This window comes from Hyperoodon ampullatus (assembly GCF_949752795.1).
Source record: "Hyperoodon ampullatus genome assembly, chromosome: 15".
Taxonomy (NCBI): Eukaryota; Metazoa; Chordata; class Mammalia; order Artiodactyla; family Ziphiidae; genus Hyperoodon; species Hyperoodon ampullatus.
In genome coordinates, this window is record NC_136928.1 from 51,672,653 (window position 1) to 51,698,509 (window position 25,857).

At 39.1% G+C, this 25,857-nt stretch overlaps 1 protein-coding gene across 1 annotated transcript in view; it reads left to right on the forward strand.

Moving 5' to 3' along the window:
- Positions 1 to 2,741: 2,741 nt before the first annotated feature.
- Positions 2,742 to 25,857, forward strand: part of SRBD1 (S1 RNA binding domain 1) — a gene marked incomplete at both ends in the record, with an annotated part of 218,106 nt that continues 194,990 nt past the window's right edge. The window contains 6 exons of the mRNA XM_079721189.1: positions 2,742 to 2,821; positions 3,617 to 3,794; positions 10,368 to 10,742; positions 19,293 to 19,459; positions 22,408 to 22,525; positions 25,108 to 25,246. Coding sequence (XP_079577315.1) covers positions 2,742 to 2,821; positions 3,617 to 3,794; positions 10,368 to 10,742; positions 19,293 to 19,459; positions 22,408 to 22,525; positions 25,108 to 25,246 — 1,057 coding nt within the window. The remainder of the gene's footprint in view (positions 2,822 to 3,616; positions 3,795 to 10,367; positions 10,743 to 19,292; positions 19,460 to 22,407; positions 22,526 to 25,107; positions 25,247 to 25,857) is intronic.

Genomic DNA, 25,857 nt, shown 5'->3' on the forward strand with positions numbered 1-25,857 from the left:
TGGCAGCATTGCCTCCAGGGTGCCTGATAAAGGAGCATTTGGAAATATTTGTTTTAGGAAAGTCTTCTCCAGTGGTTAATTAAAATTTTATGAGCTTCCCAAGGATTTGTCTACCCCTATTTATAACACATTTCTGTTAAAGCTGAAGTGTGGAGTTAGAATTGGTGCATGGTGGTCTGTGTGGGAAAGCTCTGAATTCAGGTGTAATGTAGAAGGAGGTGATGGGAGTGGATGATCTGGTTGGGTTGTTTGTCGAGGAGCTTAGCACCTTCAGCTCTCTATTCTTGGGCTGGTCAGATCCTCCAAAGAAGAATCTTCCCATGCTCCTCCCTAGAGGGCAGGAATCTGACTGGCAGCTTTTTTAGGAGCATAATGGGGGAAGGGGGCCGGGAATCTCTGTTTAACATTCAGCCTGTGTGGTTCCCAGGTCCACAACTGTACTTCATGTCCTCTAGTCTAGAGACTTGTTTTACCTTCTCCAGAGAATAAACCTCCAGACTTTTTCCTGGGGCAGTTGTTAATAGCACGAAGTGGAGTGGGGCATCTAGAGATATTCCTTTGCTTCAGACAGCTTACACCCAGCCCTGACTCCCTTTACCCTTAGTTCCAAGGTATCAGGTACCACGTCCTGTGATTTTTTTTTTTTTTTTTTTTTTTGAGGATACTGCAGAGTAAATTGGTTTGGTTCTGAAATGCTCCCACTGCTGACTTGGGGTTTTAATTTTTATATAGTAAAATTTGCTAATCTTTTTGGCTTTTGGAATTTCGAGTCATGCCTAGGAAAACCTTAATTCTCCCGCCTCCACTCAGAATTATCAAAACAGTCTTCTTTGCCTTTTGTAGTACTGTAGTTTTATTTGGTACATTTAAATCATTAGTCAGTGTGGAATATATTTTAGTTCATGGTGTGGCAGCAAGAATTAAACACTTCCTTTCCTCCAGAGGGATAGCTGATTGTCCTTTTTTTTTTTTTTTTGCGGTACGCGGGCCTCGCACTGCTATGGCCTCTCCCGTTGCGGAGCACAGGCTCCGGATGCGCAGGCCTAGTGGCCACAGCTCACGGGCCCAGCCGCTCCGTGGCACGTGGGATCCTCCCGGACCGGGGCACAAACCCGTGACCCTTGCATCGGCAGGCGGACTCTCAACCACTGTGCCACCAGGGAAGCCCCTAGCTGATTGTCTTAATACCACTTATTCAGTAATTCATTTCTGGACTTCCCTGGTGGCACAGTGGTTAAGAATCGCCTGCCAGTGCAGGGGACACTGGTTCGATCCCTGGTCCAGGAAGATCCCACATGCCCCAGAGCCTGCGCTCTAGAGCCTGCGCTCTAGAGCCTGCAAGCCACAACTACTGAGCCCACGTACCACAACTACTGAAGCCTGTGCCCTAGAGCCCGTGCTCTGCAACAAGAGAAGCCATCGCGATGAGAAGCTTGTGCACCACGACGAGAAGCCCCCGCGCCACAACGAGAAGCCAGCGCACCGCAACGAAGAGTAGCCCCCACTCACCGCAACTAGAGAAAGCCCACGTGCAGCAACAGAGGCCCAACGCAACCAAAAATAAATGAATAAATAAAATTGATTGAAATGCCACCCCATCATACACTGACTTACTCCGTTTCTGTTTTTGTTTTATTGTGGTAAAATACGTACAACACAGAAATCACAAATTATCCGTTCCTTTATGATCAGTATCTAGGAGCACTTATTTGAGGAATGATGACCTTGATAAACATAAAATTCAGAAAAGGCGGTGAAGGAGAAGATGGAAGAATATCCTGTCTCCTTCTTTTGTTGTCCTGGTTCCCTCTGGGCACTCTCCTGTCCAGTAGTTCTGCACCCACTGGACTGAGTTGAGCTATAGCTGCCAGAGGGACATGTTCCCTTTTGTGACAACCACTTTGGTATTTCTGTGAGGTATTTGTTCCTTCTCCAAGTGGAAGTTAGAACGGAGGCATTATAACATATGACTGGTTTAGGAACTTGTTTAAAGGTTTACAAACATGTCAGAGTCTAATGTAGTTTTTATGGTTTGACATACAGTCTTTAGGTAATAAAATTTATCAGCTAAAGTAAATTTGTTTACTTCCTGTATTGTATGATGTCTCTGGTTATTTGAGTCCTTTTTTTTTTTTAGAGCTGGGCCTTTGAATTTGGGAAATATTTTCTAGTGGCATTTGTGATTAATTATTTTACTTAAAAATTGTGAGCTTTTATTATAAGGGACTAGATTATCTTGTTTTAGGAGGAGCCTGGCTGCTTATTCAGTCAGTCAGCATTGCTTATTTGACTGCCAACTTTGTAGATGGGCCTCTACTTATACTGTAAGAAGATAAAGAAGAAGGAAGGTATTTCTTGTCTTTGAGATAGAGTTTAATACAGGACTTTATAATTTGCTATCTGATAAATTATCAAATAATACTTGCAGTATATGCAAGCATATAATTCTAAAAAATGAAGAATTCTCACCCTATAGGAACTTATATGTTTCCAGAGATGGCCCATACTCATCAGGCTTTTGAAACCATGGGAAGGCTGTTAGCTGCCCTTATAGTTGGCAGCCACATAGGAGGGGAAACAAGTGTTCAGGCTTGTGAATGACTGTCATTTTTCCCCGCCATGACATTTTCTCGCAGCAGAGGTATTGGAGTGTTAGTTTTGAATGGCACATCATTTTGTAGACAAAATAAGTGGTCAGTGATTTAAATCATACTGATTTCATGTTGTATTTCTTCTTTCAGATGTCAACATTGCCAAGAAGAGCAAAAATAAAAGTCCAGACTGTGATATCCAAAGATGAATTCTCTTCCTTCTCTGAGTTGTAAGCATATTGGTTTCATATGGGGTGGGAGAATGATGTGTATTTTAAGGAGATGCATTCTGCCATTTACTAACTTCTGAAGTCATTTGTGTTGAAGAAGGCTGTGTCTTTTTCATTCATTTATGTGACAAATATTTATTGAACTCATGCTGTGTCCCAGGCTGTGTTTAGGTGTTGGTGATAAATTATTGAACAAGGAGAAAGTGACCAACTAAATATAAAATATAATATATACACTAGAATATAAGGTCCATAAGGGCAGTGGAGTTTGTTATATTGCTTTAGAGCACAGTTTCTCAACTTCAGCACTATTGACCATATAATCCTTTGGTACAGGGACTGTTCTTTACATTGTAGGATGTTTAGTAGCATCTCTGGTCTCTACCCATTAGTTGCCAATAGCATCCCCTCCCCCACCTCAGTTGGGACAATCAAAAATGTCTTTAGGCATTGTTTAAAAATGGAAAACCTCACTGTGACTATGGTGTGACATGACCCACTTATTACTTAAGGTGATACATGATTTCTTATGTTTTGAGTGTACAGGTGTGTGTATTGGTTAGGTGAGAGGAGAACGGAGGGAGACCTGTGATTTATAATGTATTGGAGGGTATTTCTGGTCAACTCTCTTGTTTTAGTTCTTAGCAATATCTCTTTATATATTGTGTTCACATTACTCCATTTTATATGAAACGCCTTCTACCTTATTCTTTTTTCAAAAAGCATATATCTCTTTTTCACCTTTAACATTTCGCTTCATTTTTTCTGGAAATTTTTCTATCGTTTTACTTTTAGATCGTCTGCCTCTGAAGATGACAAGGAGGATAGTGCCTGGGAGCCCCAAAAGAAAGTCCCCAGAAGCCGTAAGCTGCCTGTTTCCAAGGAATCCAAACCGAAGAGGGCGCCACGGGTGAAGAAGAACACCCTACAGATCAAAGGTGGCTCAGAAGGTGTGACTGTTAAGGAAGAGCTGGTAGGTGCTTTAGCTGGATAGAGGGAACACTGCTGTGCCTTCCTAATTAGTGATGCTACTTTCTCCTTACATGGACTAGGACAAAGCAGGTAAATGGCAAAAACTGCAGGGCAATGGTGCCTTCTGCCAGGGGCCTTAATAGTATTTACCATCAGATCCACCGTGTTGGAGCAGAAGGAATATTTATCAACTGGCACTTATGTATATCTTGCTGTAAGCAAACACTGTAGCTACACCAATCTGGATTAAAAAAACCAACAACAATAAATTATAGGCTCTGTTGCAGTACCTAAAGGATTATGCATTTCCAAAATCATTCACTGTGGTATATGCATTTCCAAAATCATTCACTGTGGTATTCCTTTAAATAACAGCTTCCCTAGTTCATTTAAAAGAATACTCTTTTAATATGCAGTGGATGCCTGACTTCCCAGGGACTCATTTATCGTGTATAGAGGGGACATTACATTGTACCTTGCTGTGCCCTTGGATAGGGCACTTGAATCGATCTTTTCTCCTATCAGCCAGCACCTCTGTTTCTTCATCTTTGCATGCAAGCTTTTCACTGAACACACTTTTAGTGGGTGGGTGGGTAGGCTTTACCTATAGCTGAGAAAGTATTGACTTGTTGGCAGAATTTGGAGGTTTTTCGTTGAGCATGGCATAGCTGCACTTAAAAGTAGCTTGACTGCCTAATTAGGAAATATCTCTTAGTTCCGGGGTTCTTTGTATTGGGGTTACAAACCCTTTGAGAATTTGATTATAGTTATGAACCTTCTCTTCAGTAAAATGTACACATAAGTTTTAAAGTATGGTTCAAGAGCATACAGCTTAAGAACTCTTGTCATGGTGACTTCTTGATCCTTCCCATGGTGCTTGGTATATGTGTATTTCTTTTAAAGGGGAAAAGGGAATTCACATGGAAAGTCTCTCACTTAAGAGATATTCCACAAGTTTTCTGGCTCAATCATAGCACATGGAGCATGTTAGACTATTTCATTTCATTGGTTTGGCATCTTGTTCTTGTGTAACCACCACCGAACAAAATAATTGAAAACCCTAATTAGGTGGAGCTAGAATTGGTTTTGGGTGGAGATACAATTGGTAGCCTCTTAATAATTTTAAAATCTATTGTTAGCAAACATTGTAGACAAAATCCATCATTACTCAGTCTCTTCCTCTCCATGTTGCTGTAATTTGCCAATCCACTGGCCATTCCTCTTCATTCTTTGAAGACTTTAGCTCCTGCTTTGTATCTTCCTCTCTACATCTTCTGTCACTATTCTCAGTGATACCCCCCTCCACTTGGATGAGTCTTCTAATACCCTGTGTTCCTGGTTCTTTAATCTCCCCACCTCCAGTGCCTTTTTCTTCTTCTCTGCCTTCACCACACCTCTCGTGAGCTCAACCTGAATCTTGTCATGACCAGAAGCTGTGCTACCGCTGACATTTCTTTTCCTCCTATCTCACTTTTGTACCATCAGCTCATTTCCTGTTTTTCCAGCTTACTTGCTCAGGTGCCCTTACTGCCGCAATTTTGCAAATTTGTCACAACTTCTCATCAGTAGTTCTCAGCCTAGGGAACTTGAAAAAAAAAAAAAAACCAATGCCCAGGCCCCTTTTGCAAACCAGTTAAATCTGGAAAGAATTCTGGAGGTAGGCCTTGGCACCAGTGGTATTATTTTCTTGAAGCTCCTCATGTGATTTTTATGTACAGCCAGAGTTGAGATCCATTACCTAATTCTTTGACTCTAGGGCTCTGTCACTGTCCATCAGCCCTTTTCTTTTCCTACCTAATCTAGCCTAGATTACATAATCACTTTTTATTGAATAGTCTCACCATTTTGCCCTTCTTTTATTGGATCCTACATGGCTGATTAAACCCCAGCACTGGGTGAGCCATAGCCTCTCCTGCCTGCACTGAGCAGCTAACCATTGTGGGAAACAGTCACACCAGTGACCTAATTTGTTTTACTTTAGATTCATAATGTCAGACCTCAAAATTGCATCAGAAATACTTGGTAACCTCATTATTTTTCTTCAGCAGGTTTGTTTTTCCACCTTTTTCTCTTTTCTTAAACTTCCTAAATTCCTTTCTCTTCTGTCACTCAGCTGATGACATTGCCTTTTATTTATTTGAAAATATATGAAGTTTCCACTTTTCTCACGACCAAGCTATCTATATTTGTGTTCACCTTCTGTCCTATTGCTGTGGAGGAAATGTCATTCCTCCTACCAAGGATTGGTTCGCCGCTTGGGCTTAAGATCTCATCCACTCTTCTGCAAGGTCTCTGTTCCCTCTGTCATCTCCTTTCTTTTCTCTTGTCAACTTTCTTCCTCAATTGCTACAGAGTTTAAAATGCTCTTTTACATCTAACTTTTAAGAAGCCTTCCCTTGACTCCATATCCCTTTCCAGCTATCTGTCAAGCTCACACAATACAACACAAGGTCAAGGCCAAGGCCTGCTGACTGATTCAACTGGTAAAGATATTTACAATGAGCCACTTCTTTGATTTAGAAAGTTTACGACTTTCAGAGATAGCAAAAAAAAAAGAATGGTCAGATTCTTCCTGGAGTTCTGGGTTTAGTTATAGGCTACATAATTACCATTTGAAGTGTTAAGAGTGATTAAAAAACCCATGAAGGCAAAAGATAATGAACTGTGATTTTTCAGTGTGTCAAAGATTCAGGTTAAATATAAGGAGGAAAAATATTTTCATGGCTTATTAAACTTGAGTATGTCACTGAGGAAGGCTGTAGAATCTTAGAAGCTTTAAAAATGGAGAGTTATGGGGCTTCCCTGGTGGCACAGTGGTTGAGAGTCCGCCTGCCGCTGCAGGGTACACGGGTTCGTGCCCTGGTCCGGGAAGATCCCACATGCCGCGGAGCGGCTGGGCCCGTGAGCCATGGCTGCTGAGACTGCGCGTCCGGAGACTGTGCTTCGCAACGGGAGAGGCCACAACAGTGAGAGGCGTACCGCAAAATAAAATAAAGTCCTTGAAGGAAAAAAAAAAAAATGGAGAGTTATTTCCATATTTTTGTTTGTTTGTTTATTTATTTATTTATTTTAGTTTTGGCTGCGTTGAGTCTTCGTTGCTGCACACAGGCTTTCTCTAGTTGCAGCAAGTGAGGCTACTCTTTGTTGTGGCACGCGGGCTTCTCATTGCAGTGGCTTCTCTTGCTGCAGAGCACAGGCTCTCAGCGCATGAGCTTCAGTAGTTTTGGCTCACAGTCTCTAGGGTGCAGACTCAGTAGTTGTGGCGCATGGGCTTAGTTGCTCTGCGGCATGTGGGCTCCTCCCAGACCAGGGCTTGAACCTGTGTCCCCTGCATTGGCAGGTGGATTCTCAACCACTGCACCACCAGGGAAGCCCTTTCCATATGTTTTTGATCTGTGTTTTGGTCTAAACATGTTTGGATTCACTTTTCTCAAAATTTTTGGTCTTTGGACTCCTTTACACTTTTAGAACTTACTGAAGACCCCAAGGAACTTTTGCTTAGGTGGGTTGTATCTGTAAATATTTACCATATTAGAAATTAAAAATGAGAAAATATTCATCAATTTAAAAAAAATCCTATTACATGTTAATGCAAATAACATTTTTAATGAAAAATAAGTATATATTTTCCCCAAAACAACAAAAAAATTAAGATAATGACGTTGTTTTACATTTTTGCAAATGTCTTTAATGTCTGATTTACTAGGAGATATTTGAAATAAAAAAGAAATCCCAGCCTCCACACAGATGTGTATTTGGAAAAGGGAATGGTGTTTTAATAGCCTTTTCAGATAATTGTAGATAGTATTTTATACTATACCAAAACTCAGTAAGTGATAGTTTAAAAGGTTTCATTGTGGAATCTGTAACCATACTATATTCTATTACATTAAAATCCATTGGTCTGTGTTGTTTGAATGGCTCTTTTACCTATGCATGATTTTGTAACATTATGTGTTGGTCATTTGGAAAATACTGGTTCACTAATTGATTGACTGTGAGACAACCACTGCACGTCAGTATGCATTGGCCTGCAGCAGAAGTGCTTTATGTGTACATTTGTGCTTTATGTACCTTTCAGTACAGACTATGAAAAAGGTGTGCTTTCAAGGATTGAAATTTTAAAAATTAATAACTTTTACTGCTTCATTCTTAAGTGAAGCTGACATTGTTTTATTGCAAGTGTGTGACAGTGAAGGGAACAGCGATTGCTAGTACAGCTTGGTGCCACTGCCTTGTTTTTTTGCTACCATTGCTCTTGCACCATCAGTGAAATGTCAAACAGTGCCTTGGCATTATTATGAAAATAGTTGTGACCTTGCAGACCCCCTGAAAGGGTCTCAGGGGTCTATGAACAACACTAAGAAACCCTAGGTAAATTTTGCCTGAAGACTCCAGAGAAGATACCTTTAAGTGTCTAATTTTTGACTGCTGGCTTTTCTTTTTTTCCTCTTACTTTAAACCACCCCCCCCTTAGTCATTTTACTTTTTCTTTATTTCTTCATCTACTTCCTTTTCCCTCTCCTGGGAGGTAGTCTGGGTGTGGTAGTCACGATAATGATGATGGTAACAGCAGATATTTGATTGCTTACCAAGCCGTTAGCCCGCGACATGTTCAGCACTGCATTTGCATGATATTACTTAATCTTCACAACAATCCCTTGAGGCAGGTGCTGTAATTATCCTGATTTTATAGACCAGAAAGCCAAGGGGAGAGATGTTAAGTGACTTGCTCATGGATCACAGATAGTGAGTAACGGAACTGGGTTTCTAAGTCAAGAACATGATTTTGTCAGCATTTCAGGAACCGATATATCTCTCGTGGGTGTTTTTACATCAGCCATGCTCATAAGAGTGGTGTATAAAACCAGAGTGCTGGTTTAATAATTAATAGTTTGATATAACCGTCGCAAGGAGTTAAATTCTTAAGACTAGCACTGTCTCTCGTTGGAGGCTGAAGTAAGTAGGGAATTAAATAATAATCAGAAATTTACTTGATGAGCATGGGCTCAGAATAGGAGAATTAGATAAATATTCATTTAGGTTTATTGAATGCCTTCTGTGGTCGAGGTACTGCGCTTGTCACAATGAGAACTGAATGTTTTAACTGCATGAGTCTAAGGTAGTCTGATGTATCCATCTCACAGGAGGGCTGTCTGAACCATTGGGAGCAAATTACTCAGAATCTGTTTGCTAACCTTTCCTCTTCTTTGTATGTTACTTAGAATGCTGATCGTATTTGCTTTCTACAGTTCTCCTTTTTCTGTTCCTCTAGGGCTGACAACTCTGTATGATTGACACATTCTTTAGCTATGTCAATTAATTTGATCAAGTTATTATCAACTCTTATGGACTTGAGGAGGCATTCTATTTTTATATGTTCCAATTAAAAATGTAATACTTGGAGGGCTATTTAATGTATTATATATCATTTCCAGGTTAGGTGGTGATGGGTGAGCCTTAGGATGGAGGGGGTGTGCTCTTTATTATAGTTCCCAGTATTTTCAGTAGTCAGTAATTATGGAAAATTATCTGATAGGAGAGAAAATTCAATATTGACTGAAATTTAGTTTGGGAGCAGTTCTTTTGTTTGAGTTTGTGCCACCTACATCACTTAGGTAACTGAAAACAGGCTAGCTTGTGAAATTGTGAACTCCATGGGGCAGGGTCTGTATCTTATTTACTACTCTAGTCTCAAAATGAGTGCCAGATGTCATTGCTTCACACCTGAGTTGTCACCTGGGGGGAGGGGTGGGTGGTGCAGAGAGTAGCCCTTGGACACCTGCATGTACTGCTGTGCAGCCTCTTACTAAGGAAAAATGCCTGGTACTACCCTGCTGTCCTGCCATGTTTTCTGTTCTCTTTCTTCATAAACTGGTGGCAGGTGTAGCATGTTGAGTTTTATGAACCTGTGAGTGTTACTCTTCTCCCTCTAAAGTGTTGACTTTTGATTGCAAGTTTTAAATCTTGGTTTTTCTGCCAGGTGTACACCTATTCTTCACTTATTTAAAAAAATTAAACCTTCACCTGCAGTTGTGAAAATAATACAGAGAGATATCATGTACCCTTTATCACATTTCCCCCTATGGTCACATCTTGTAAAACTATAGTTAAATATCACAGCCAGGATATTGACATTGATAAATCCACTGGTCTTATTTAGATTTCTCCAGTTTTATTTGTATTCATTTATATATGTGTATGTATATGTGTATATTTAGTTCTATGCAATTTTACAATATGTATAGGTCTGTGTGTCCACCACACAGGACAGTCCTATCACAAGGATCCCTAGTATTGCCCTTTTATTGTCATACCCACCTCCCTCCCAACCTCCACCCCCATCTCTGACCCCCAATAACCACTAATTTTTTCAGGAATATTGTATACATGCAATCACATAGTATGTAACTTTTTGAGATTGGTGCTTTCCCTCCACTCAACATAATTTCCTTGAGATTCTTCCAAATTATTGTGTATGTCTACAATTTGTGCCTTTTCATTGCTGAATAATATTCCAGAGCCATTGGTTTTTATTATCTAATTCATGTGTGATCTCTTTGTGATTTGATAGAATAGCTCTGTGCCTATTGCTGATGTTGATTTGGAAGACAGAAAAAATAAATTGGAGACTGTGCAGGCTCTGAAAACAGCAAAGATGAAACGGAAAAATTCAGCTCAGTCACCGTCAGCTCGGAGGACCAAAAAGCTGAAAGCTGATGAAGAAACCAACAAAGCCAGCAGCTTAGAGAGCACAGAGACACCGTCCACAAGCGCCACGTGGGAAGGTGGGTGCAAGAAGGAGGAGAGTGAAGATGGCTTCGCATGCAGTCAGCCCCCTTTGAAGAAAGTGAAGACAGAAATGTGTCCTCAGGGGCAGCCTGTCAGGTTTCCAGCAAATGCCAACAATATTAAGGAGGAGGTGGAAATGAACTGGGACATAGTACAGGTATGTGCAGCCTCTTTCTGTCACTTCAATTTGTTTGATTCCTTTCTTTTTGACTGAGATGGGGCTAGGGAAGGGCTGGGAGTTTTCAGTTCTCTTTTCACTTTTGCCAGTGGTCTCTGGAGGCTTTGCCCACTGGTTCCTTCCCTGGATATGCGGTTCGGTATTATTGCTTATTGTCCTCAGTTCTTTAGCTAAAAGCTGTGACCTCAGGCAAGGTAGATTCCCGCCTTGGTGTTCTAGTGAACATGCCCTATATACACAGATTGCATCAACAGATTGGGCCCTCCTAAGTTCCTTGTTAAGTTTTTGCTTTGCACTTGGACTGTATTGCCTATAAAAGCAGTGCAAGTGATTAAGTCACTGACCATTAGTACATCTGTTTAACTTTTAATGTAATGTTGTAATAGACTATGAACAAGGCCTAGTAATTTCTTAAAGGAAAATTTTACCCAAATTCTAACTTGAGCTGCCATAATTATATTTCTTACTACAGGAGAAATTGGATTTCTCCCAGTTTCTTTGGCCGGCTTTGGGGATGGTAGAGAAGACCTGAAGAGTGACTCTTAAACAGTGATTCTCAACCTCTTATCTGTCCCAACACACTCTGGGAACGGTTCAGACTTAATCATAGCAGTGCCCCTCAGTGTAAATGGGGATAACCTCCCTCCTTATTGTCTGCCCCATGGTGATTTGATGTGTACTTCTTCCTCTGCTGTGAACTACTGCTCTAGAGCTTGGCACCTCTGCTGGGTAATACTACTTCTCAGTCTGGGATTGTCTGTGTGTTACCTTTTTTTCAGAGGAACTTCTTTTTATCCATGCTGCCTTTTCTATTACCTATTAGTCGAACATCACCAGTCATTTTTAATTATGATTTTTCTTCTCTCTGACTTACTAAGGAATAGAATGTTGCCTCATAGCTTTCTTCTCCTTCTTGTTCCTGAACAGTTCAGAGTTTCCTGGAGAGACAGTATAATTAGGCTCCTTTCTATGCCTTCTTTTTCTTTTTTCATTTAGGCCTACAAAGAATTGTTTTAAAAGGTTGGTTTGGGCTTCCCTGGTGGCGCAGTGGTTGAGAGTCTGCCTGCTGTTGCAGGGGACACAGGTTCTTGCCCAGGTCCGGGAAGATCCCACATGCTGCGGAGCGGCTAGGCCCATGAGCCATGTCACCCTGAAGCCTTTCTTAACAGGAAGACTCCTTGGTTCCAGTCCAGACCTACATGGGCAGGTGGATGTGTCCCACTTCCCTTCTCTTCTTTACTTTTAAGCTTACCTCTGCTGTTGACATAGATCTACCTTTAGTAGTTGACCCTGAGCGGGAGGGAGGGAGGGAGAGAGGAAAGTTTCAAAGCCCAGGAAATCTCTTGAACTGTGGAAATAAGTTTTACAAAAGGAAGTCAAGGGCTACTTATTCTATGAAACTTTGCTTCACACCCTTATCTCCTAATCTGTGTAACAGGGAAAGAGATGAAAATGACCCTACCTTTGCCAGCTGTCTCTTGGTTACAAGTAATAGAAACCTGCTTCTAATGAGCTTAAGCAGAAAAGAGTTTATTACCAAGGACCAGGGCCCTTTCAAAGATGCAAGGGACAAAGTGTGATCGAGTCTCCTAAAGGCCTTGAACCAAAAATTGGAAAACTGAGGACTTGAGGAAGTCATTTTCTCAGTTTTCTCTCTTTCAGAGGTTTCATGATCACCCATTTTTGCCCCTTCTCTGTTTGTCTGAGTTGTTATTTCCTCTCAACAGACCAGATTTCCCTGCTTCTTCACTGAAGGTGGAAGATGACAGCTCCACAATTCATTTATCATTAGTTTAAGCTTGTGAGGAGGGAAAAGTGTACGGAGAGAACAGGTTCCCAACTGCCAGAGGGTGAGTGGCAGAAGAGCAGCCAGGAGTAAAAGCTTCATTTGTAAATCGGTAGCAGCAGTGTCCATGGTTGTGTTGTTTGAATATCAAATGGAAGCAAGTTTTCAGGTCCTGGAACTATTTTTATGGCCTTTGGCCATATTATTTGGGTAATATGGGTGTGCTTGTCTTTCTTTTCAATTCCAAGCATTTTTTCTCCTCCTCACTGAAAGTGATTTTTGACAGCTCAAACAAGCCTATACTCAGAATGTGGCACTCCTTGCTTGTGAGTTGGGAGAGGCGGTTGCCTCAGCTGCCGCCCTCGCTGAGCACCCTGAGGACAACTAGTACGCTCAGCATTTTCTAGATCGGTTTAGGGAACTTGCCTGGGGAACTTTAGGTGTGATTTACATGTTTGGGTTTTTTAAAAATTTAACCAGATACAGTCATCCTTGTCTAACCTTGAGTTACTTTTACGGGCAAGCCTTTTAGTGTATGTGGACTTCCTGTCCTATACTTTTTATTCTCTATAAGCCGGAGAGAGAATCATTCTATCTTAGCACTGCATTCCTGCTTCCAAACATGTTTGAGAATAGTGGCAGGTGTTAGGGGGAAAGGGGCTGAGAAGAGCGAGAGTCAGCAATGCCAAGTCAGACAGTCAGGAAGGCTTTGAACATTTGAGTGAGGACCAGAGTTAGTGAAATGCCTGTGGTATGCATTTTATCTGTCACAAAATGAAATGTATGTCCAAGTTCTTTGGGGAAGTCCTAACAAGTCCCTAGTTAGTAAGAAATAGTCAATGAAAATTAATTGTATAGGAATTATTATTACTAATTGAGCATGAGGGAAATGTCATTTATATTTCCTTCATTTTGTGTTCTGTTCCCCATGGACCCTGCCCACCATGACACTTTGATCCTCTAAATGTTTTTTCTCTTCAAGGTGTGTTTCTCATTTCTGAAAAGTCCACAGCTTTTTCAGGAATATCACTGCCTTGTTTGGGGAGGGAAAACTACATTGTCAATACTTATTTGTAGACTTTACATATAAACACACTTTTGTGTGTCTGTTTCCTAATCAGGTTTGGCGATCACCAGACTCCTTGAGAAACAACCTACTTCAGCCCTTCCCCCAAGCCACAAATGTGTGGTTGCCATTAGAAACTAGTTTTTGTTAAAGTATATTTTATCATTACACAAATATATTGTGAGTACCATAACCTTTGTAAGAATTTGAAGAGGTGACTAGCTACAAGCAGTTTTTGAGAAAATTAAATGCTCCCAATTGGGTGATTGTTGTTATGTAGTGTCTTTATTTTGAGGGGGGTGGGCGTGGAGTAGCCATATAGAATATCTTAGTAATGTTTGCTAAATTAGGGAGGAAAAGCAAGCAAAAACCCCATTTTCCCCATTCTTGCAAGAAGATGATGTGGGATTATGTAGGTGAAGAAGAACATGGGATGAAAGAATAGGGGAAGGAAGAGGGACAGGAAGGAGGCGGGTGTCTCTGAGTTGGCTTTCTTGCTGCACTTCTACACCTAAGCATGCACCATCTGTTAGGTCAGCCTGTGTGTTCCAGGAGGGATTAAGGAAAAGAAATTGTATTGGCCCTTTTTATTTTTATAATTTAGCTCGTGGTATTTATTATGGGCTTAAAAAAACTTTCTGAAATATATATATGTATACATATATGCATATATATATAAAATTGTACTTAAATATGCAACTCATGAATGTTCAAAATTGTAACCATGTAACAAGCTTTCAGATCAAGAAACAGAACATTACCAGCACCCTGCAATCCCTTCATACCCTTTTTCAATCCTCCATCCCCTCGCCTAAAACCACTCTTCTGACTTCTAACAGCATAGTTTTTCCTTTTGCAGTCTTTAAGGAAACTTATGTGTGTGGTAAAAATAAGTGGTATAATAAAATGAATAGGTAAGGGAAAAGAGAACAGCAGTAATCAAAACTGTTTTAGAAGGGAGGTGTCCAGTTGCTGGTTTGATTTTGAATAAAAAATTCTCTCTCAATCTACTCATTTGAGTGTCATTTAATTTAGATGCTAGTTTTTTAAAAATGCTGCCTGGACGATTAAGGCAATAGTTTAGCTGTTGATACCCAGCAGTTTTCTTTTTTAACTGAGGAAATGGGAATATAGGTTTTGAAGGAGGAAATTCTCAGGCCACTTGTGGAGAAGGCCATTTTGTTCGAGGTTTTAGACAGTAGAGGACAGTATGAAGGCATCATGTCTCATCGCAGTTGGATTTAGGAGGAAAAGTAAGGCGATTTGATTAATTTGTATTGATACTTTTGCCTGAAGAAAATCATCTTGCTTTGCAAACAAATCAATTTTCTGAAAAGGAAACATAGCTTGTGGGACTTTGGGCAATTTACTTAACTTCTTTGGGTCTCAGTCTTTGTATCTGTAAAATGAGTTAATATTGAATATGTAAAAGTGTGTAGAACATAATAAGCCTTATACAGGTATTAGCTTAAAACAACAACAGTCACAGAAAGTGTCTGTCTATTTAAGTCTTAGAGGTGAAAAAAATATCGAGACTGCCTTCCTTTTTACTTTACCCTCATTCCTGTTCACCAGTTAACTATAAAAATTATTAAAGTAATAAGTGTAATAGTTGAAATAAGTAGTAGTTTAAAAGTAAAAATTTTACTCGTTCCCTGCCCATCCCTAAGGTTTGATCTCTGCTTTTAACGCTTAGCTGTTTCTTTGGCGTTTGCCTCATCTGTCTAAAACACAAATGCTGGGCCCCACCCCAGAGGTTCTGATTCAGTTGATCTGGGGTGGGGCTCAAGAAGTTACATTTCTAACAAGTTTCCTGATTATGCTGCTGGTTTGGGAACATGTTGTGAACCACTGCTCTAGTCCCCAAATCTCATTGACTCATAAAATGTCAAGGGAGTTTACAGGGGGGGGTTGACTCAACAGCTGAAATCAAGTAATGAGCAGATCAGTCATTGAGTGGCTTGATATTAAGTATAGGATAAAGTTCAAACTTTTTTTTTAGCATTCACCATCTAGCTCCATCCCTTTTTCCATTTCTCACTCATCTCAATACGCCTTGTACATTTTAGCATTACTGAACATAGAAATTTTTTTCAATGTGCAGTGGTTCCTCATCAGTGGCTTTTGATATGCTCTTCTCTCTTCCTAGAATTCCTGCCCTCATTTGGCTGCCTGAGATACCTTCATTCCCTTGTTGCTTTTCCATTTCTGCAGAGGTAGCTGTTTCTTCCTCCCACGTGCTCTCAAAGAGCCTGTATTTGCTTCTGTCAGAGTACAGATCACACTGTATTTTAACTGTCTACTTGACTGTCTTTCTTCTTCCTAGCTTATAAGCTTCTTGGCAAGAGGGACTTGGTTTTTTACATTTTGTTTATTACTGGCTTGGTATGGTTATTGGTATATAATATGAGCTAAAATAAACGTTTGACTAAATTAAGACAGAAGAAATTGGATGATTTGGAGGCCCCAAAGTTGTGACTGCTTGTATGTAGTTTTATTATCCTTAATTTCAAGAAGCAAATTTTCATAAGCAGCAGTATACACTCTCTTAACACATATGATGCTTCTGGATTTGTCAGGACCTGGTACACTTCAGATGCGGGTCTGGAGTCTTAGCTATCTTGGGCCCCTTTTAGTTAACAATCACGGAACTAGTTTAGGATAGTGGGGGCCCATGGGTTCTCACGATCACTCAGTTCCAAAATAATGAGCATTTTGGTCATTTTCGTGTCTTATGTCCATCTTTCAGAATCTTGCCTTTCAAGGGCCAGCTGAAATGCTGCCCCTGCAGCAAGCCTTCCTTGATTACACCAGGGAGATCGTTCTCTTCTCTGAAGACGTTATACCACTTATTCCCTGGCATATTCTGTTTTATTTGTACTTATTTATATTAATGTTTTATCTTCCGTTCTAGATCGTTTATTCCGTGAGGACAGTGAAATTTGGGAGCAAGGTTGGGAAAGGATTTTAAAACTATGCTACAATGGTTGGACTTTTACTAGTAGTTAGGAAAGAGTCATTGAAGCTTATGTTCAAAAGAAGAAAAAGAGGAAAAAAATAAGGGACTTATAAATGTGTCTTAGAAGTATAATCAGTAGTAATGCAGAAAGGTTGGGTGGAATGCATAGAGAACAAAAAAAATGCTCTGTGGTTTAGATAAAAGAAGATAATAGAAAGGGAGCTTGAGGGGAAAGAACAGACATTTTAGAAGTTCAGTTTGCTTCCTTGGTGACAGATTAGAAGATCGAGATAGAGAACACACAGTGAAACTGAGGACATTAATTAGAATGCTTTTGGTTGCAATAAGAGAAAACCTATCTTGAACTAGCTTAAGCAATAAAGGAGATTTATTGACTTAGGTAACAGGAAAGTTACCTAAGTGCACTGCAGCAGTCTCTCCACAATTCTCTTAGCACTGCCATCCAACTTCAAGATTCTACTTGTATAAACCATATTTCTCCCGAGGAAGAAATTGTACCTGGGTCCAGAGTTCTAAGCCAGATCTTGAGCTTCCTGCTGACTGGACTCATCTCTGTGTCCAAACTCTGGCTGTTGTAATTCTAAAACAACTGGTTACTGAACAAAATGCTGTGGAGGTGGAGTTGAGGTCAAGTGTTCTTCAGCCACAAAGCTGCTACATAATGGGGAGGTATTGTTGGGGGAATTAACCACAATATCCCCGAAGGTTTCTGTGGTAGGAGATAATGTTAACTGGAATAGGAATCAGGAAGAGGCACAGGTTTGAGAGAGAAAATACTAATGAACATGATTTTGTAGGGGTCAGGGATGATATCAAGCAAGAGAGCATTTCTGCATGATGGTGCAGCCTCATGAAGGCCTCTGAAGAGGGAAGCAGCTGAGCTTGCTCTAGGAAGTGAACATTGTTCTAGGAGCAGCCCATTGGGGCTGGCTTCTAATGAGGGGAAGACTGGATAAGATGAGGTTGGAGAGGGAGGCCCATGTTTTTTGGGTCATGGTAAGGACTTTGGATTCTAAATGCTATGGGAAATCATTGAAAGGTTTTGACTAGTCAGGTGACATGATCCAATATAGACTTTGGAAAGATAATTCTTGTTGTTTTATGGAAATTGACATAGATGAGATTGCTGTGGCTGCGAGAAGAATAGTAAAAGGCAGTTGCAGTAATCCTGGCTTGAACTACACTGGGCTGTAGGGCAGAAATGAAGAGCAGTAATAGACTAAAGAAATATTTTGCCACTAGAGTTGATTGATTCTTATGATGGAGTAGATTTAAGAGTTAAAGGAGTCAGAAGAGTTGAAAACTCTTAGTTTTCAGGCCTGAACTGGTATTTGAATGGACATAATAAGGGGAAAACTGGAAGAGGAAGAAGTTTGAGAGGGAGATCACTTTTGTGAATGCAAAGTCTGAGATACCTAATAGGATTTCAAGAGGTAGGTCAGGTAGCTGGCTAAATGAGTCCAGAGCTCATGCAGAAGAGAGCTAGGGCTGGAGACGTAAAGCTGGCATTCTCAGAATGGGTGATAAGATGTAGGCCTTAGGATATACAGTGCACAGAGGAATGAGGGTATCCTCAATAGTCTCTGGAGCTCAGCCATTTATTTCATCTGTAGTTTTGAAATTCAGTCTATTTTATATATTGACTTGATTTTGTTAAGCAGTTGACCATGTTAATGCTTTAATAATTTTTGACTTTTTTCTTACATTTTTGGCATATCTTGAGCATCAAGATTGAAATAATAATAAAGCGTATGCCTCTCATACTTTACTTTAAAAAAATTGGCTTAGGTTTTGAGAACAGTTACTGAAATTGCATTTTATTCTTTCTCTTCTCCAGGCTGACTTCTCTGAACTTTTCTGCTTACATGTACATTTTTGCTGAAACCTGTAGACTTGTTTTTTTAAAAATAATTATTTTGAATATGTAGTATATGGGAATGATACAAAATTCCAAAGATATAGAAGGATCTTCCTGCCCTAGCTCTAAGCCAACCAGTTACCTTTCCCCAAAATAAGCCATGTTCCAAGTTCTTGTAATTCATTCCATATCCGTTCATATAAGAGTACGTTGAGTGGTATTCTGCTCCACAGGCATATCATAATTTATTTACCAAGTCCCCATTGTAGACTGTTTTTTGCTGACTTCTACCATACTGGAAAAAATTCTTCAAAAAATATCACTGTAAATAATATCATTTTCCAGAGGTATGAATATATCAGAACAAATTTCCAGAAGTGTAACTGGTGGGTCATAGAGTTTATGCATTGTAAATTTTGATAGATATTGCCAAACTGTTCTTCCTCCAGAGGTTTTACCATTGTACTTTCTCACTAGCAGTAGTTGAAAGTGCCTTTTCCCATAACTTATGCCAGCACAGTGAGTTACCATCTCCTTGATCTTTGGTGCCAATCTGAGAGATGAAAAATGCATATCTCATTTGAGCCCTGTAGAATTCAGGCAATACAGAGTGGTTTCGATTGGATTTTATTGAATGAGTGAAATGACTATTCTATGATTGTCAGTATATATATATATATATATATTTCATACAATTTCCTTTTCTTTTTTTTTTGAAACCACAGCAGTTTGTTTCTAAGTGGCTGGAGAACATTATTTAATTGCTGTATTTTAAACCATATGTTATAATACAGATGTTTAATTTTCAGAGTTTTAAATCACTAAATATTCATTTACAGGTTTTATCTGAGAGAACTGATATTGAACTTTGGGTTTGTGCCAACATTATTCGTCTCTTTAATGATGATAACACAATTCCCTTCATTATACGTTATCGAAAAGAGCTTATTAATAACCTTGATGCTGATTCCTTGAGAGAAGTTCAACAAACTCTAGAGGAGCTACGGTAAGAAACCTGGGAAGGGATGAGCTTTGTGTAAGGGGAAAGAGGGTGTGTGAGCCAATGAGGCGAAACACTGAGGAAGTGAGTGATAGTATATTTCGACAGTTCCAATATTTTGTTTTCTTGATTTATTGTAATCTGGATATAGTCCCCTTCTGACAGAGGAAGCCAGCTCCATTTTACTTATTTAGGGGTGTGCAGAGTCCCTCTGCTGGTGTGTTCATGCATAACTTGGGCATGTATCTGCAAAAGGTGGTTTGCATTATTAAGAGTCTGTGCCTATGAGTTTGAATGTCATCTTCTCTCATAGAAATGATTTTGCATAATGGCAAAATTAGAACTACCAGCAGGTAACTCAGAAAAATACATTTTAGTCTAAATCTTCAATAGCTTACATAAAACTGTCCTCTTAATACTGTGAAATCCCTAAATGGAGAGTTCTTTGGCTGTATAGAGTTTGGTAGGAAGTATGTATACTTCCTTTTTCTGTTCTTTTATAGGGCATGGTAATTTAATGTTAGTGGATTGTGAATTTTATATGGTTATAGAATGGAAAACACTCTAAAAAAATTATTCCTCTGGATTTATTGTAATAACTCAGAAATAAGCATATAAAGGCTATAAAACTAACTGTATTATTCAGTAGAGTTTATTAAAACAGTCTTTACCATTCATTTATTTATTGCATGTCTCTTAAATGCCAAGTGCTGTGTTGTTGCTATGTGTGTTCTTCAACAAGGATATGATTTAAATTGGATATAATCTTACCATCAAGCCATTCTAAAAGCACTAAGGGTTATTTTTAGAACAAGCCTAATAAGCCTCTGTGATTTTGGAGGAACTTGCCTCTCACTAACATTTCTACCCCTTTTGTTGAATTTCTTTTAGTGCCAGGAAGGTTTAAATGCTAATATGTGGAAAGTTATATTTCATCAAGAGGCAAAATCAATTAGCCAACCCAGAACTATAAATGACTAGTTATTCAAGTGATTTCAGATTCAGATCACCCAGGGCCAGGCTAGTATAATCAAGTACAAAGGGACGCAAACTGGAGATCACAAGTCCTGTCTAAGAGGGGCAGCTGCTACTCATCTCCATCAGATTATAACACGTGGGGTTCTCTACCCAGATTGCTGTATCTTCCTATTTTTGAAAAACTGATCATCTGAATTTTTATGTAAAAAAAATTTTGAGGTCAAACAAAATCACCTACAGGCCACATCTAGAAGTCCAGCAATTTGCAAATTTGGAAGTAAGCTTTCTGTTTGGTTGAAGGCAAAGTAATGAAGAAAATCTTAAGGGTTTTGGGATCTGAAATTGGGGAAAGTGTCACAAACAAGCAAGAATAGTTTACTTAAAAAAATTAAAGGTATTCTACCAATTTTTGATTGGGTGGGGGACAAATAGGAGCTTTATGTCAAGATTAACATTATTATTTTCTTTTTCTCTAAAAACACACTTTAGCTGCAACAGAGTTCATTCTCTGGGTATCTATTAATAGAGGAATACATTAAATATTAGTAGAGGACTATTTCTCCAAGTAAGTGGTGGCATTGACAAGGACTTAGAAGATCTTTTTATATCGTACAGAGATTTCTTTTTGGTAATGAGGTATGGTCTCTTTTTCTTGAGCTCAGCTTTTTCTATAACTAGAGCATTGGTTTTTACCCTATTAATTGCTACTCATAAATGAGTAGTGAAACTAATTTAGTAGGTCATTACCACTTTAACAAAAGTGAAATAGAGAATAGAAAATATGAGTGCAGTTTCTGTGGTAAAGGTAAATATTGTTTCATGAAACTATTTATCATATGTTTATATAACTGTTTATTAAATATGAAATTATATATGTGTATATACTGGGTTGCAAGGTAAAATATATTTCTTACTGAGGGTCACTTAAAAAAGTGAATTAAAAAATGATTATGGGACTTCCCTGGTGGCGCAGTGGTTGAGAGTCCGCCTGCTGATGCAAGGGACATGGGTTCGTGCCCTGGTCCGGGAGGACCCCACATGCCACGGAGCGGCTAGGCCCGTGAGCCACGGCCGCTGAGCCTGCACGTCCGGAGCCTGTGCTCCGCAATAGGAGAGGCCACAACAGTGAGAGGCCCGCGTACTGCAAAAAAAAAAAAAAAAAAAAAAAGATTATGATTATGGATAGTAAGAAACTTCTGTACTTTCTCTAAAGATGCCTTTCCTCTCCCTTATACGCAAGCCAGTAGGTCATTGGCCTTTTGTCGAAATGACCCTGGTAGGCTTCAGCCTCTGAAAACAGTCTTGGGCTACCAGGAATGTAGAAGACACAGAGATGTGATCTAAGGACTGCATATTCTTCCTCATTAACTTATAATCTTCTGCCTTTCTTTTTTTTTCATAAGTAGATTTAGTTTTCTTTTCCATCAATCATTTTTAGTAATTTATATTATCATCTCTCTAACTTTTGCCCATCATTTTAGCAATACCATTATTAGGCAGAAATTATAAATTGTAACAGGTAATGAAATAGGATGAAAGGCTGTAATAATAATACATTCTAAAGTATCAAGGCTTTGAAAATCAAGGAGAGACTGAAATACTGTTTCAGCTTGAAGGAGACTGTAGACACATAGCAATTACATAAAACCCATTCTTAGCTGAATTCACTATCAAGGACATGTATAGGAACAATTGGTGAAACTTAAATGAGATCTGAGGGTTAGAATATATCAATATTATATCAATGTTAATATCAATTTTAATTACCTGCTTTTGATGGTTATAGGAGAAGATTCTTGTTTATAGAAAATACATACTAAAATACTTGGGGATGATGGTAACTTATTCTCAAATGGTTCAGAGGGGGAAAGAAGTTCTTTTTACCTTACCTACAACTTTTCTGTAAGTTTGATATAGCTTCAAAAAGAAAGTTTTAACATATAGGTCTTGTATATTATAAAAGTTTCTATTTTCAGGGCTGTTGCGAAGAAGACTTATAACACAATCCAAAAAATTAAGAAGGAGGGGAAGATGTCTGAGTGCTTGTTAAAAGCCTTGCTGAACTGTAAAACTTTTGAAGAACTAGAACACGTGGTAAGGAATCCTTTTTATCTTTTAATGTAATACTTACCTGAGTATATTATGATTTGGGTCTTATAGTTAAAGAGCTGGAAATAAAAAGCTAAAGTCATCAATAAAAAGCTGAAGTCATCAGCCACCATCATTATTTAATTCAACAAAATATTCTTTATTCAATAAATATCTATTAAGTGCTTTTTTGTGATAGGCACTTGGATTTATTGGGTTGGCCAAAAGGTTCGATCGTTTTTCCCCATAAGATGGCTCTAGTAGCACTTAGTTGTCTTTAACTTCATTCAAAACAATTTTGTTAGATTGTATGTGACAGCTGTCATATCAGCGTGCATTTAAAAAAAAGACTTATCAAAACTGGTGAATTTTTGTGTAGCCATTTTAATATTAAAGATGGAAGGAAAAAAGCAACATTTTCAGCATATTATGCGTTATTATTTCAAGAAAGGTAAAAATGCAACTGAAATGCAAAAAAAGATTTGTGCAAAAAAAGATTTGTGCAGCATTTGGAGAAGGTGCTGTGACTGATCAAACGTGTCAGAAGTGGTTTGTGAAGTTTCGTGCTAGAAATTTCTCGCTGGACAATGCTCCACAGTTGGGTAGACCAGTTGAAGTTGATAGCGATCAAATCAAGGCATTCATTGAGAACAGTCAACATTATACCACACGGGAGATAGCCGACATACTCAAAATATCCAAATCAAGCATTGAAAATCATTTGCACCACCTTGGTTATGTTAATTGCTTTGATGTTTGGGTTCCACATAAGTTATGCAAAAAAAAACCTTCTTGACCGCACTTCCACATGCGGTTCTCTACTTAAACGTAATGAAAACGTTCTGTTTTTAAAACAAATTGTGACGGACAATGAAAAGTAGATACTGTACAACAATGTGGAATGGAAGATATCGTGGGGCAAGTGAAATGAACCACCACCAACCACACCAAAGGCTGGTCTTCATCCAAAGAAGGTGATGTATATATGGTGGGATTGGAAGAGAGTCCTCTATTATGAGCTTCTCTGGAAAATCAAATGATTAATTCCAACAAGTAATGCTCCCAATTAGACCAACTGAAAGCAGCACTCGACGAAAAGCATCTGGAATTAGTCAACAGAAAACGCATAACCTTTCATCAGGACAATGCAAGACTGCATGTTTCTTTGATGACCAGGCAAAAACTGTTACAGTTTGGCTGGGAAGTTCTGATTCATCCGCCATATTCGCCAGACATTGCACCTTCGGATTTCCATTTATTTCGGTCTTCACAAAATTCTCTTAATGGAAAAAATTTCAATTCCCTGGAAGACTGTAAAAGGTACCTGGAACAGTTCTTTGATCAAAAAGATTAAAAGTTTTGGTGGGCTTCCCTGGTGGCGCAGTGGTTGGGAGTCCGCCTGCCGATGCGGGGGGTGCGGGTTCGTGCCCCGGTCCGGGAGGATCCCGCGTGCCGCGGAGCGGCTGGGCCCGTGGGCCGTGGCCGCTGGGCCTGCGCGTCCGGAGCCTGTGCTCCGCAGCGGGAGAGGCCACAGCAGTGAGAGGCCCGCGTACCGCAAAAAAAAAAAAAAGTTTTGGGAAGATGGAATTACGAAGTTGCCTGAAAAATGGCAGAAGATAGTGGAACAAAAGGGTGAATACGTTGTTCAATAAAGTTCTTGGTGAAAATGAAAAATGTCTTTTATTTTTACTTAAAAACCGAAGGCACTTTTTGGCCAACCCAATACAAAGATGACTAATACATAGTCCTTGTCTTCAAGGAATTCCCAGTCGAGTGGGGAAAAATGAGAGTAGGTAACAGAAGCATAAGCTTAAGGGAGAGTGTGCTGAGCTGGAGACATAGATGTGAGTGTCTGCAGCATGTGATTGGTATTTGGAACCATGAAAATGGAAGATTTCACTCAAGGAGAGATCATGGGGTAAGCAGGTCAGGATAGACCATTGAGGAACACTAACTTTTGAAGCATGGGTGAAGGAAGGGAGAGCCTAAGAAGGAGACATGGAAAGAATAGAGAAGTATGAAGAGAATCGGGAGATGATGATACCCATAAAAGATTAAGGAAGAGACTCATAGAAGGAGGTAATGATCAATGGTTAAGTAATTAAATATAGCAGGGAGTTTTGGCAAGATAAGGACTGAAAAATGTATATTTGGTAATTAGGGGATCATTGTGGATCTTTGTGATACCACTTTCAGCAAGGTGTGTGGAAAGAGAAGCCAGGGGGCAGTGGGTAGAGGAGTGAATGTGGACTAAGAAGTAGAACCATTGTGTGAGGACATCTTTTAGAGGAGCTTGCTTGAGTTGAGGACTTGCAGTCCTGGCAGTCCAAGCACTGAGTTTGTGGGATGAGTGAATCCAAGCAGATAGCTAACTGTAAGCATGTAGAAAAGTATAAAGAGTCTGATAAGGAACAACTGTTTTCATACAACTTGTATTCTCTGTTAGCATTAATCTTTGAAGGAAGTGGAAAGGGTTGAGAAGAGGATGTCTTTAGCATTCTCACATGTCCTCTAATTTTGTGTCCTAATTTTAACTTTTGCGTTTTAAAACTGAATAATTTGGTATGTTTTCTGACTTTTTTTCCTAGTCAGCACCATATAAAACTGGGAGCAAGGGCACCAAAGCCCAGAGGGCAAAGCAGCTGGGATTAGAAGGAGCAGCCAGGACACTGCTTGAGAATCCAGGGGACCTCAATCTGCTCTCTTACATTAGGCCCAATGTTAAAGGTACCAGCTTTACTTAATAAAGAGGTCGCTCCTGTTTCTTTCTTTTTTTAATTTGAAAACCTAGGTTTAAAAAATTGTTTCATTAAGTAATGATGATACAAAAGAATATTACAGCATATAAAGAGTAAATAATTCTAATAAAACAAATCCCAGTATACCTCCTGTTTAGCCATTCAGCTTTCCTCTTTTGATGAAGTGCCTGTTCTATTCTTTTGCTCATTTTTCTATTGTGTTGTTTCACTTTTTCTTATTAATTTATAAGTATTTTTTAGATATTCTTGCTCAGTTACATATGCTACAAATCTTTTCTCCCAGCTTGTAACTTCTCTTTTCACTTTCTTTATGCTGTCTTTTGGTAAATAGAAGGCCTTAGTTTTATCATAGTTAATTTATTAATCTTTTCAATTTTGTTAATCTTTTCTTTTTAGATAATTGCTTCTTTTTCTTTTTAAAGAATTTCCTTTATATCCAAGGTTATAAAGATCCTCCTGTATTGTCTTTTAATATTTTTATTCTATTTCTAAAAACTTTTTTAATTATAAAAATCATATCTACTTTTTAAAAAGAACTTCAACAATTTGGACAGACATGGATTGTAAAGTGAAGTCCTA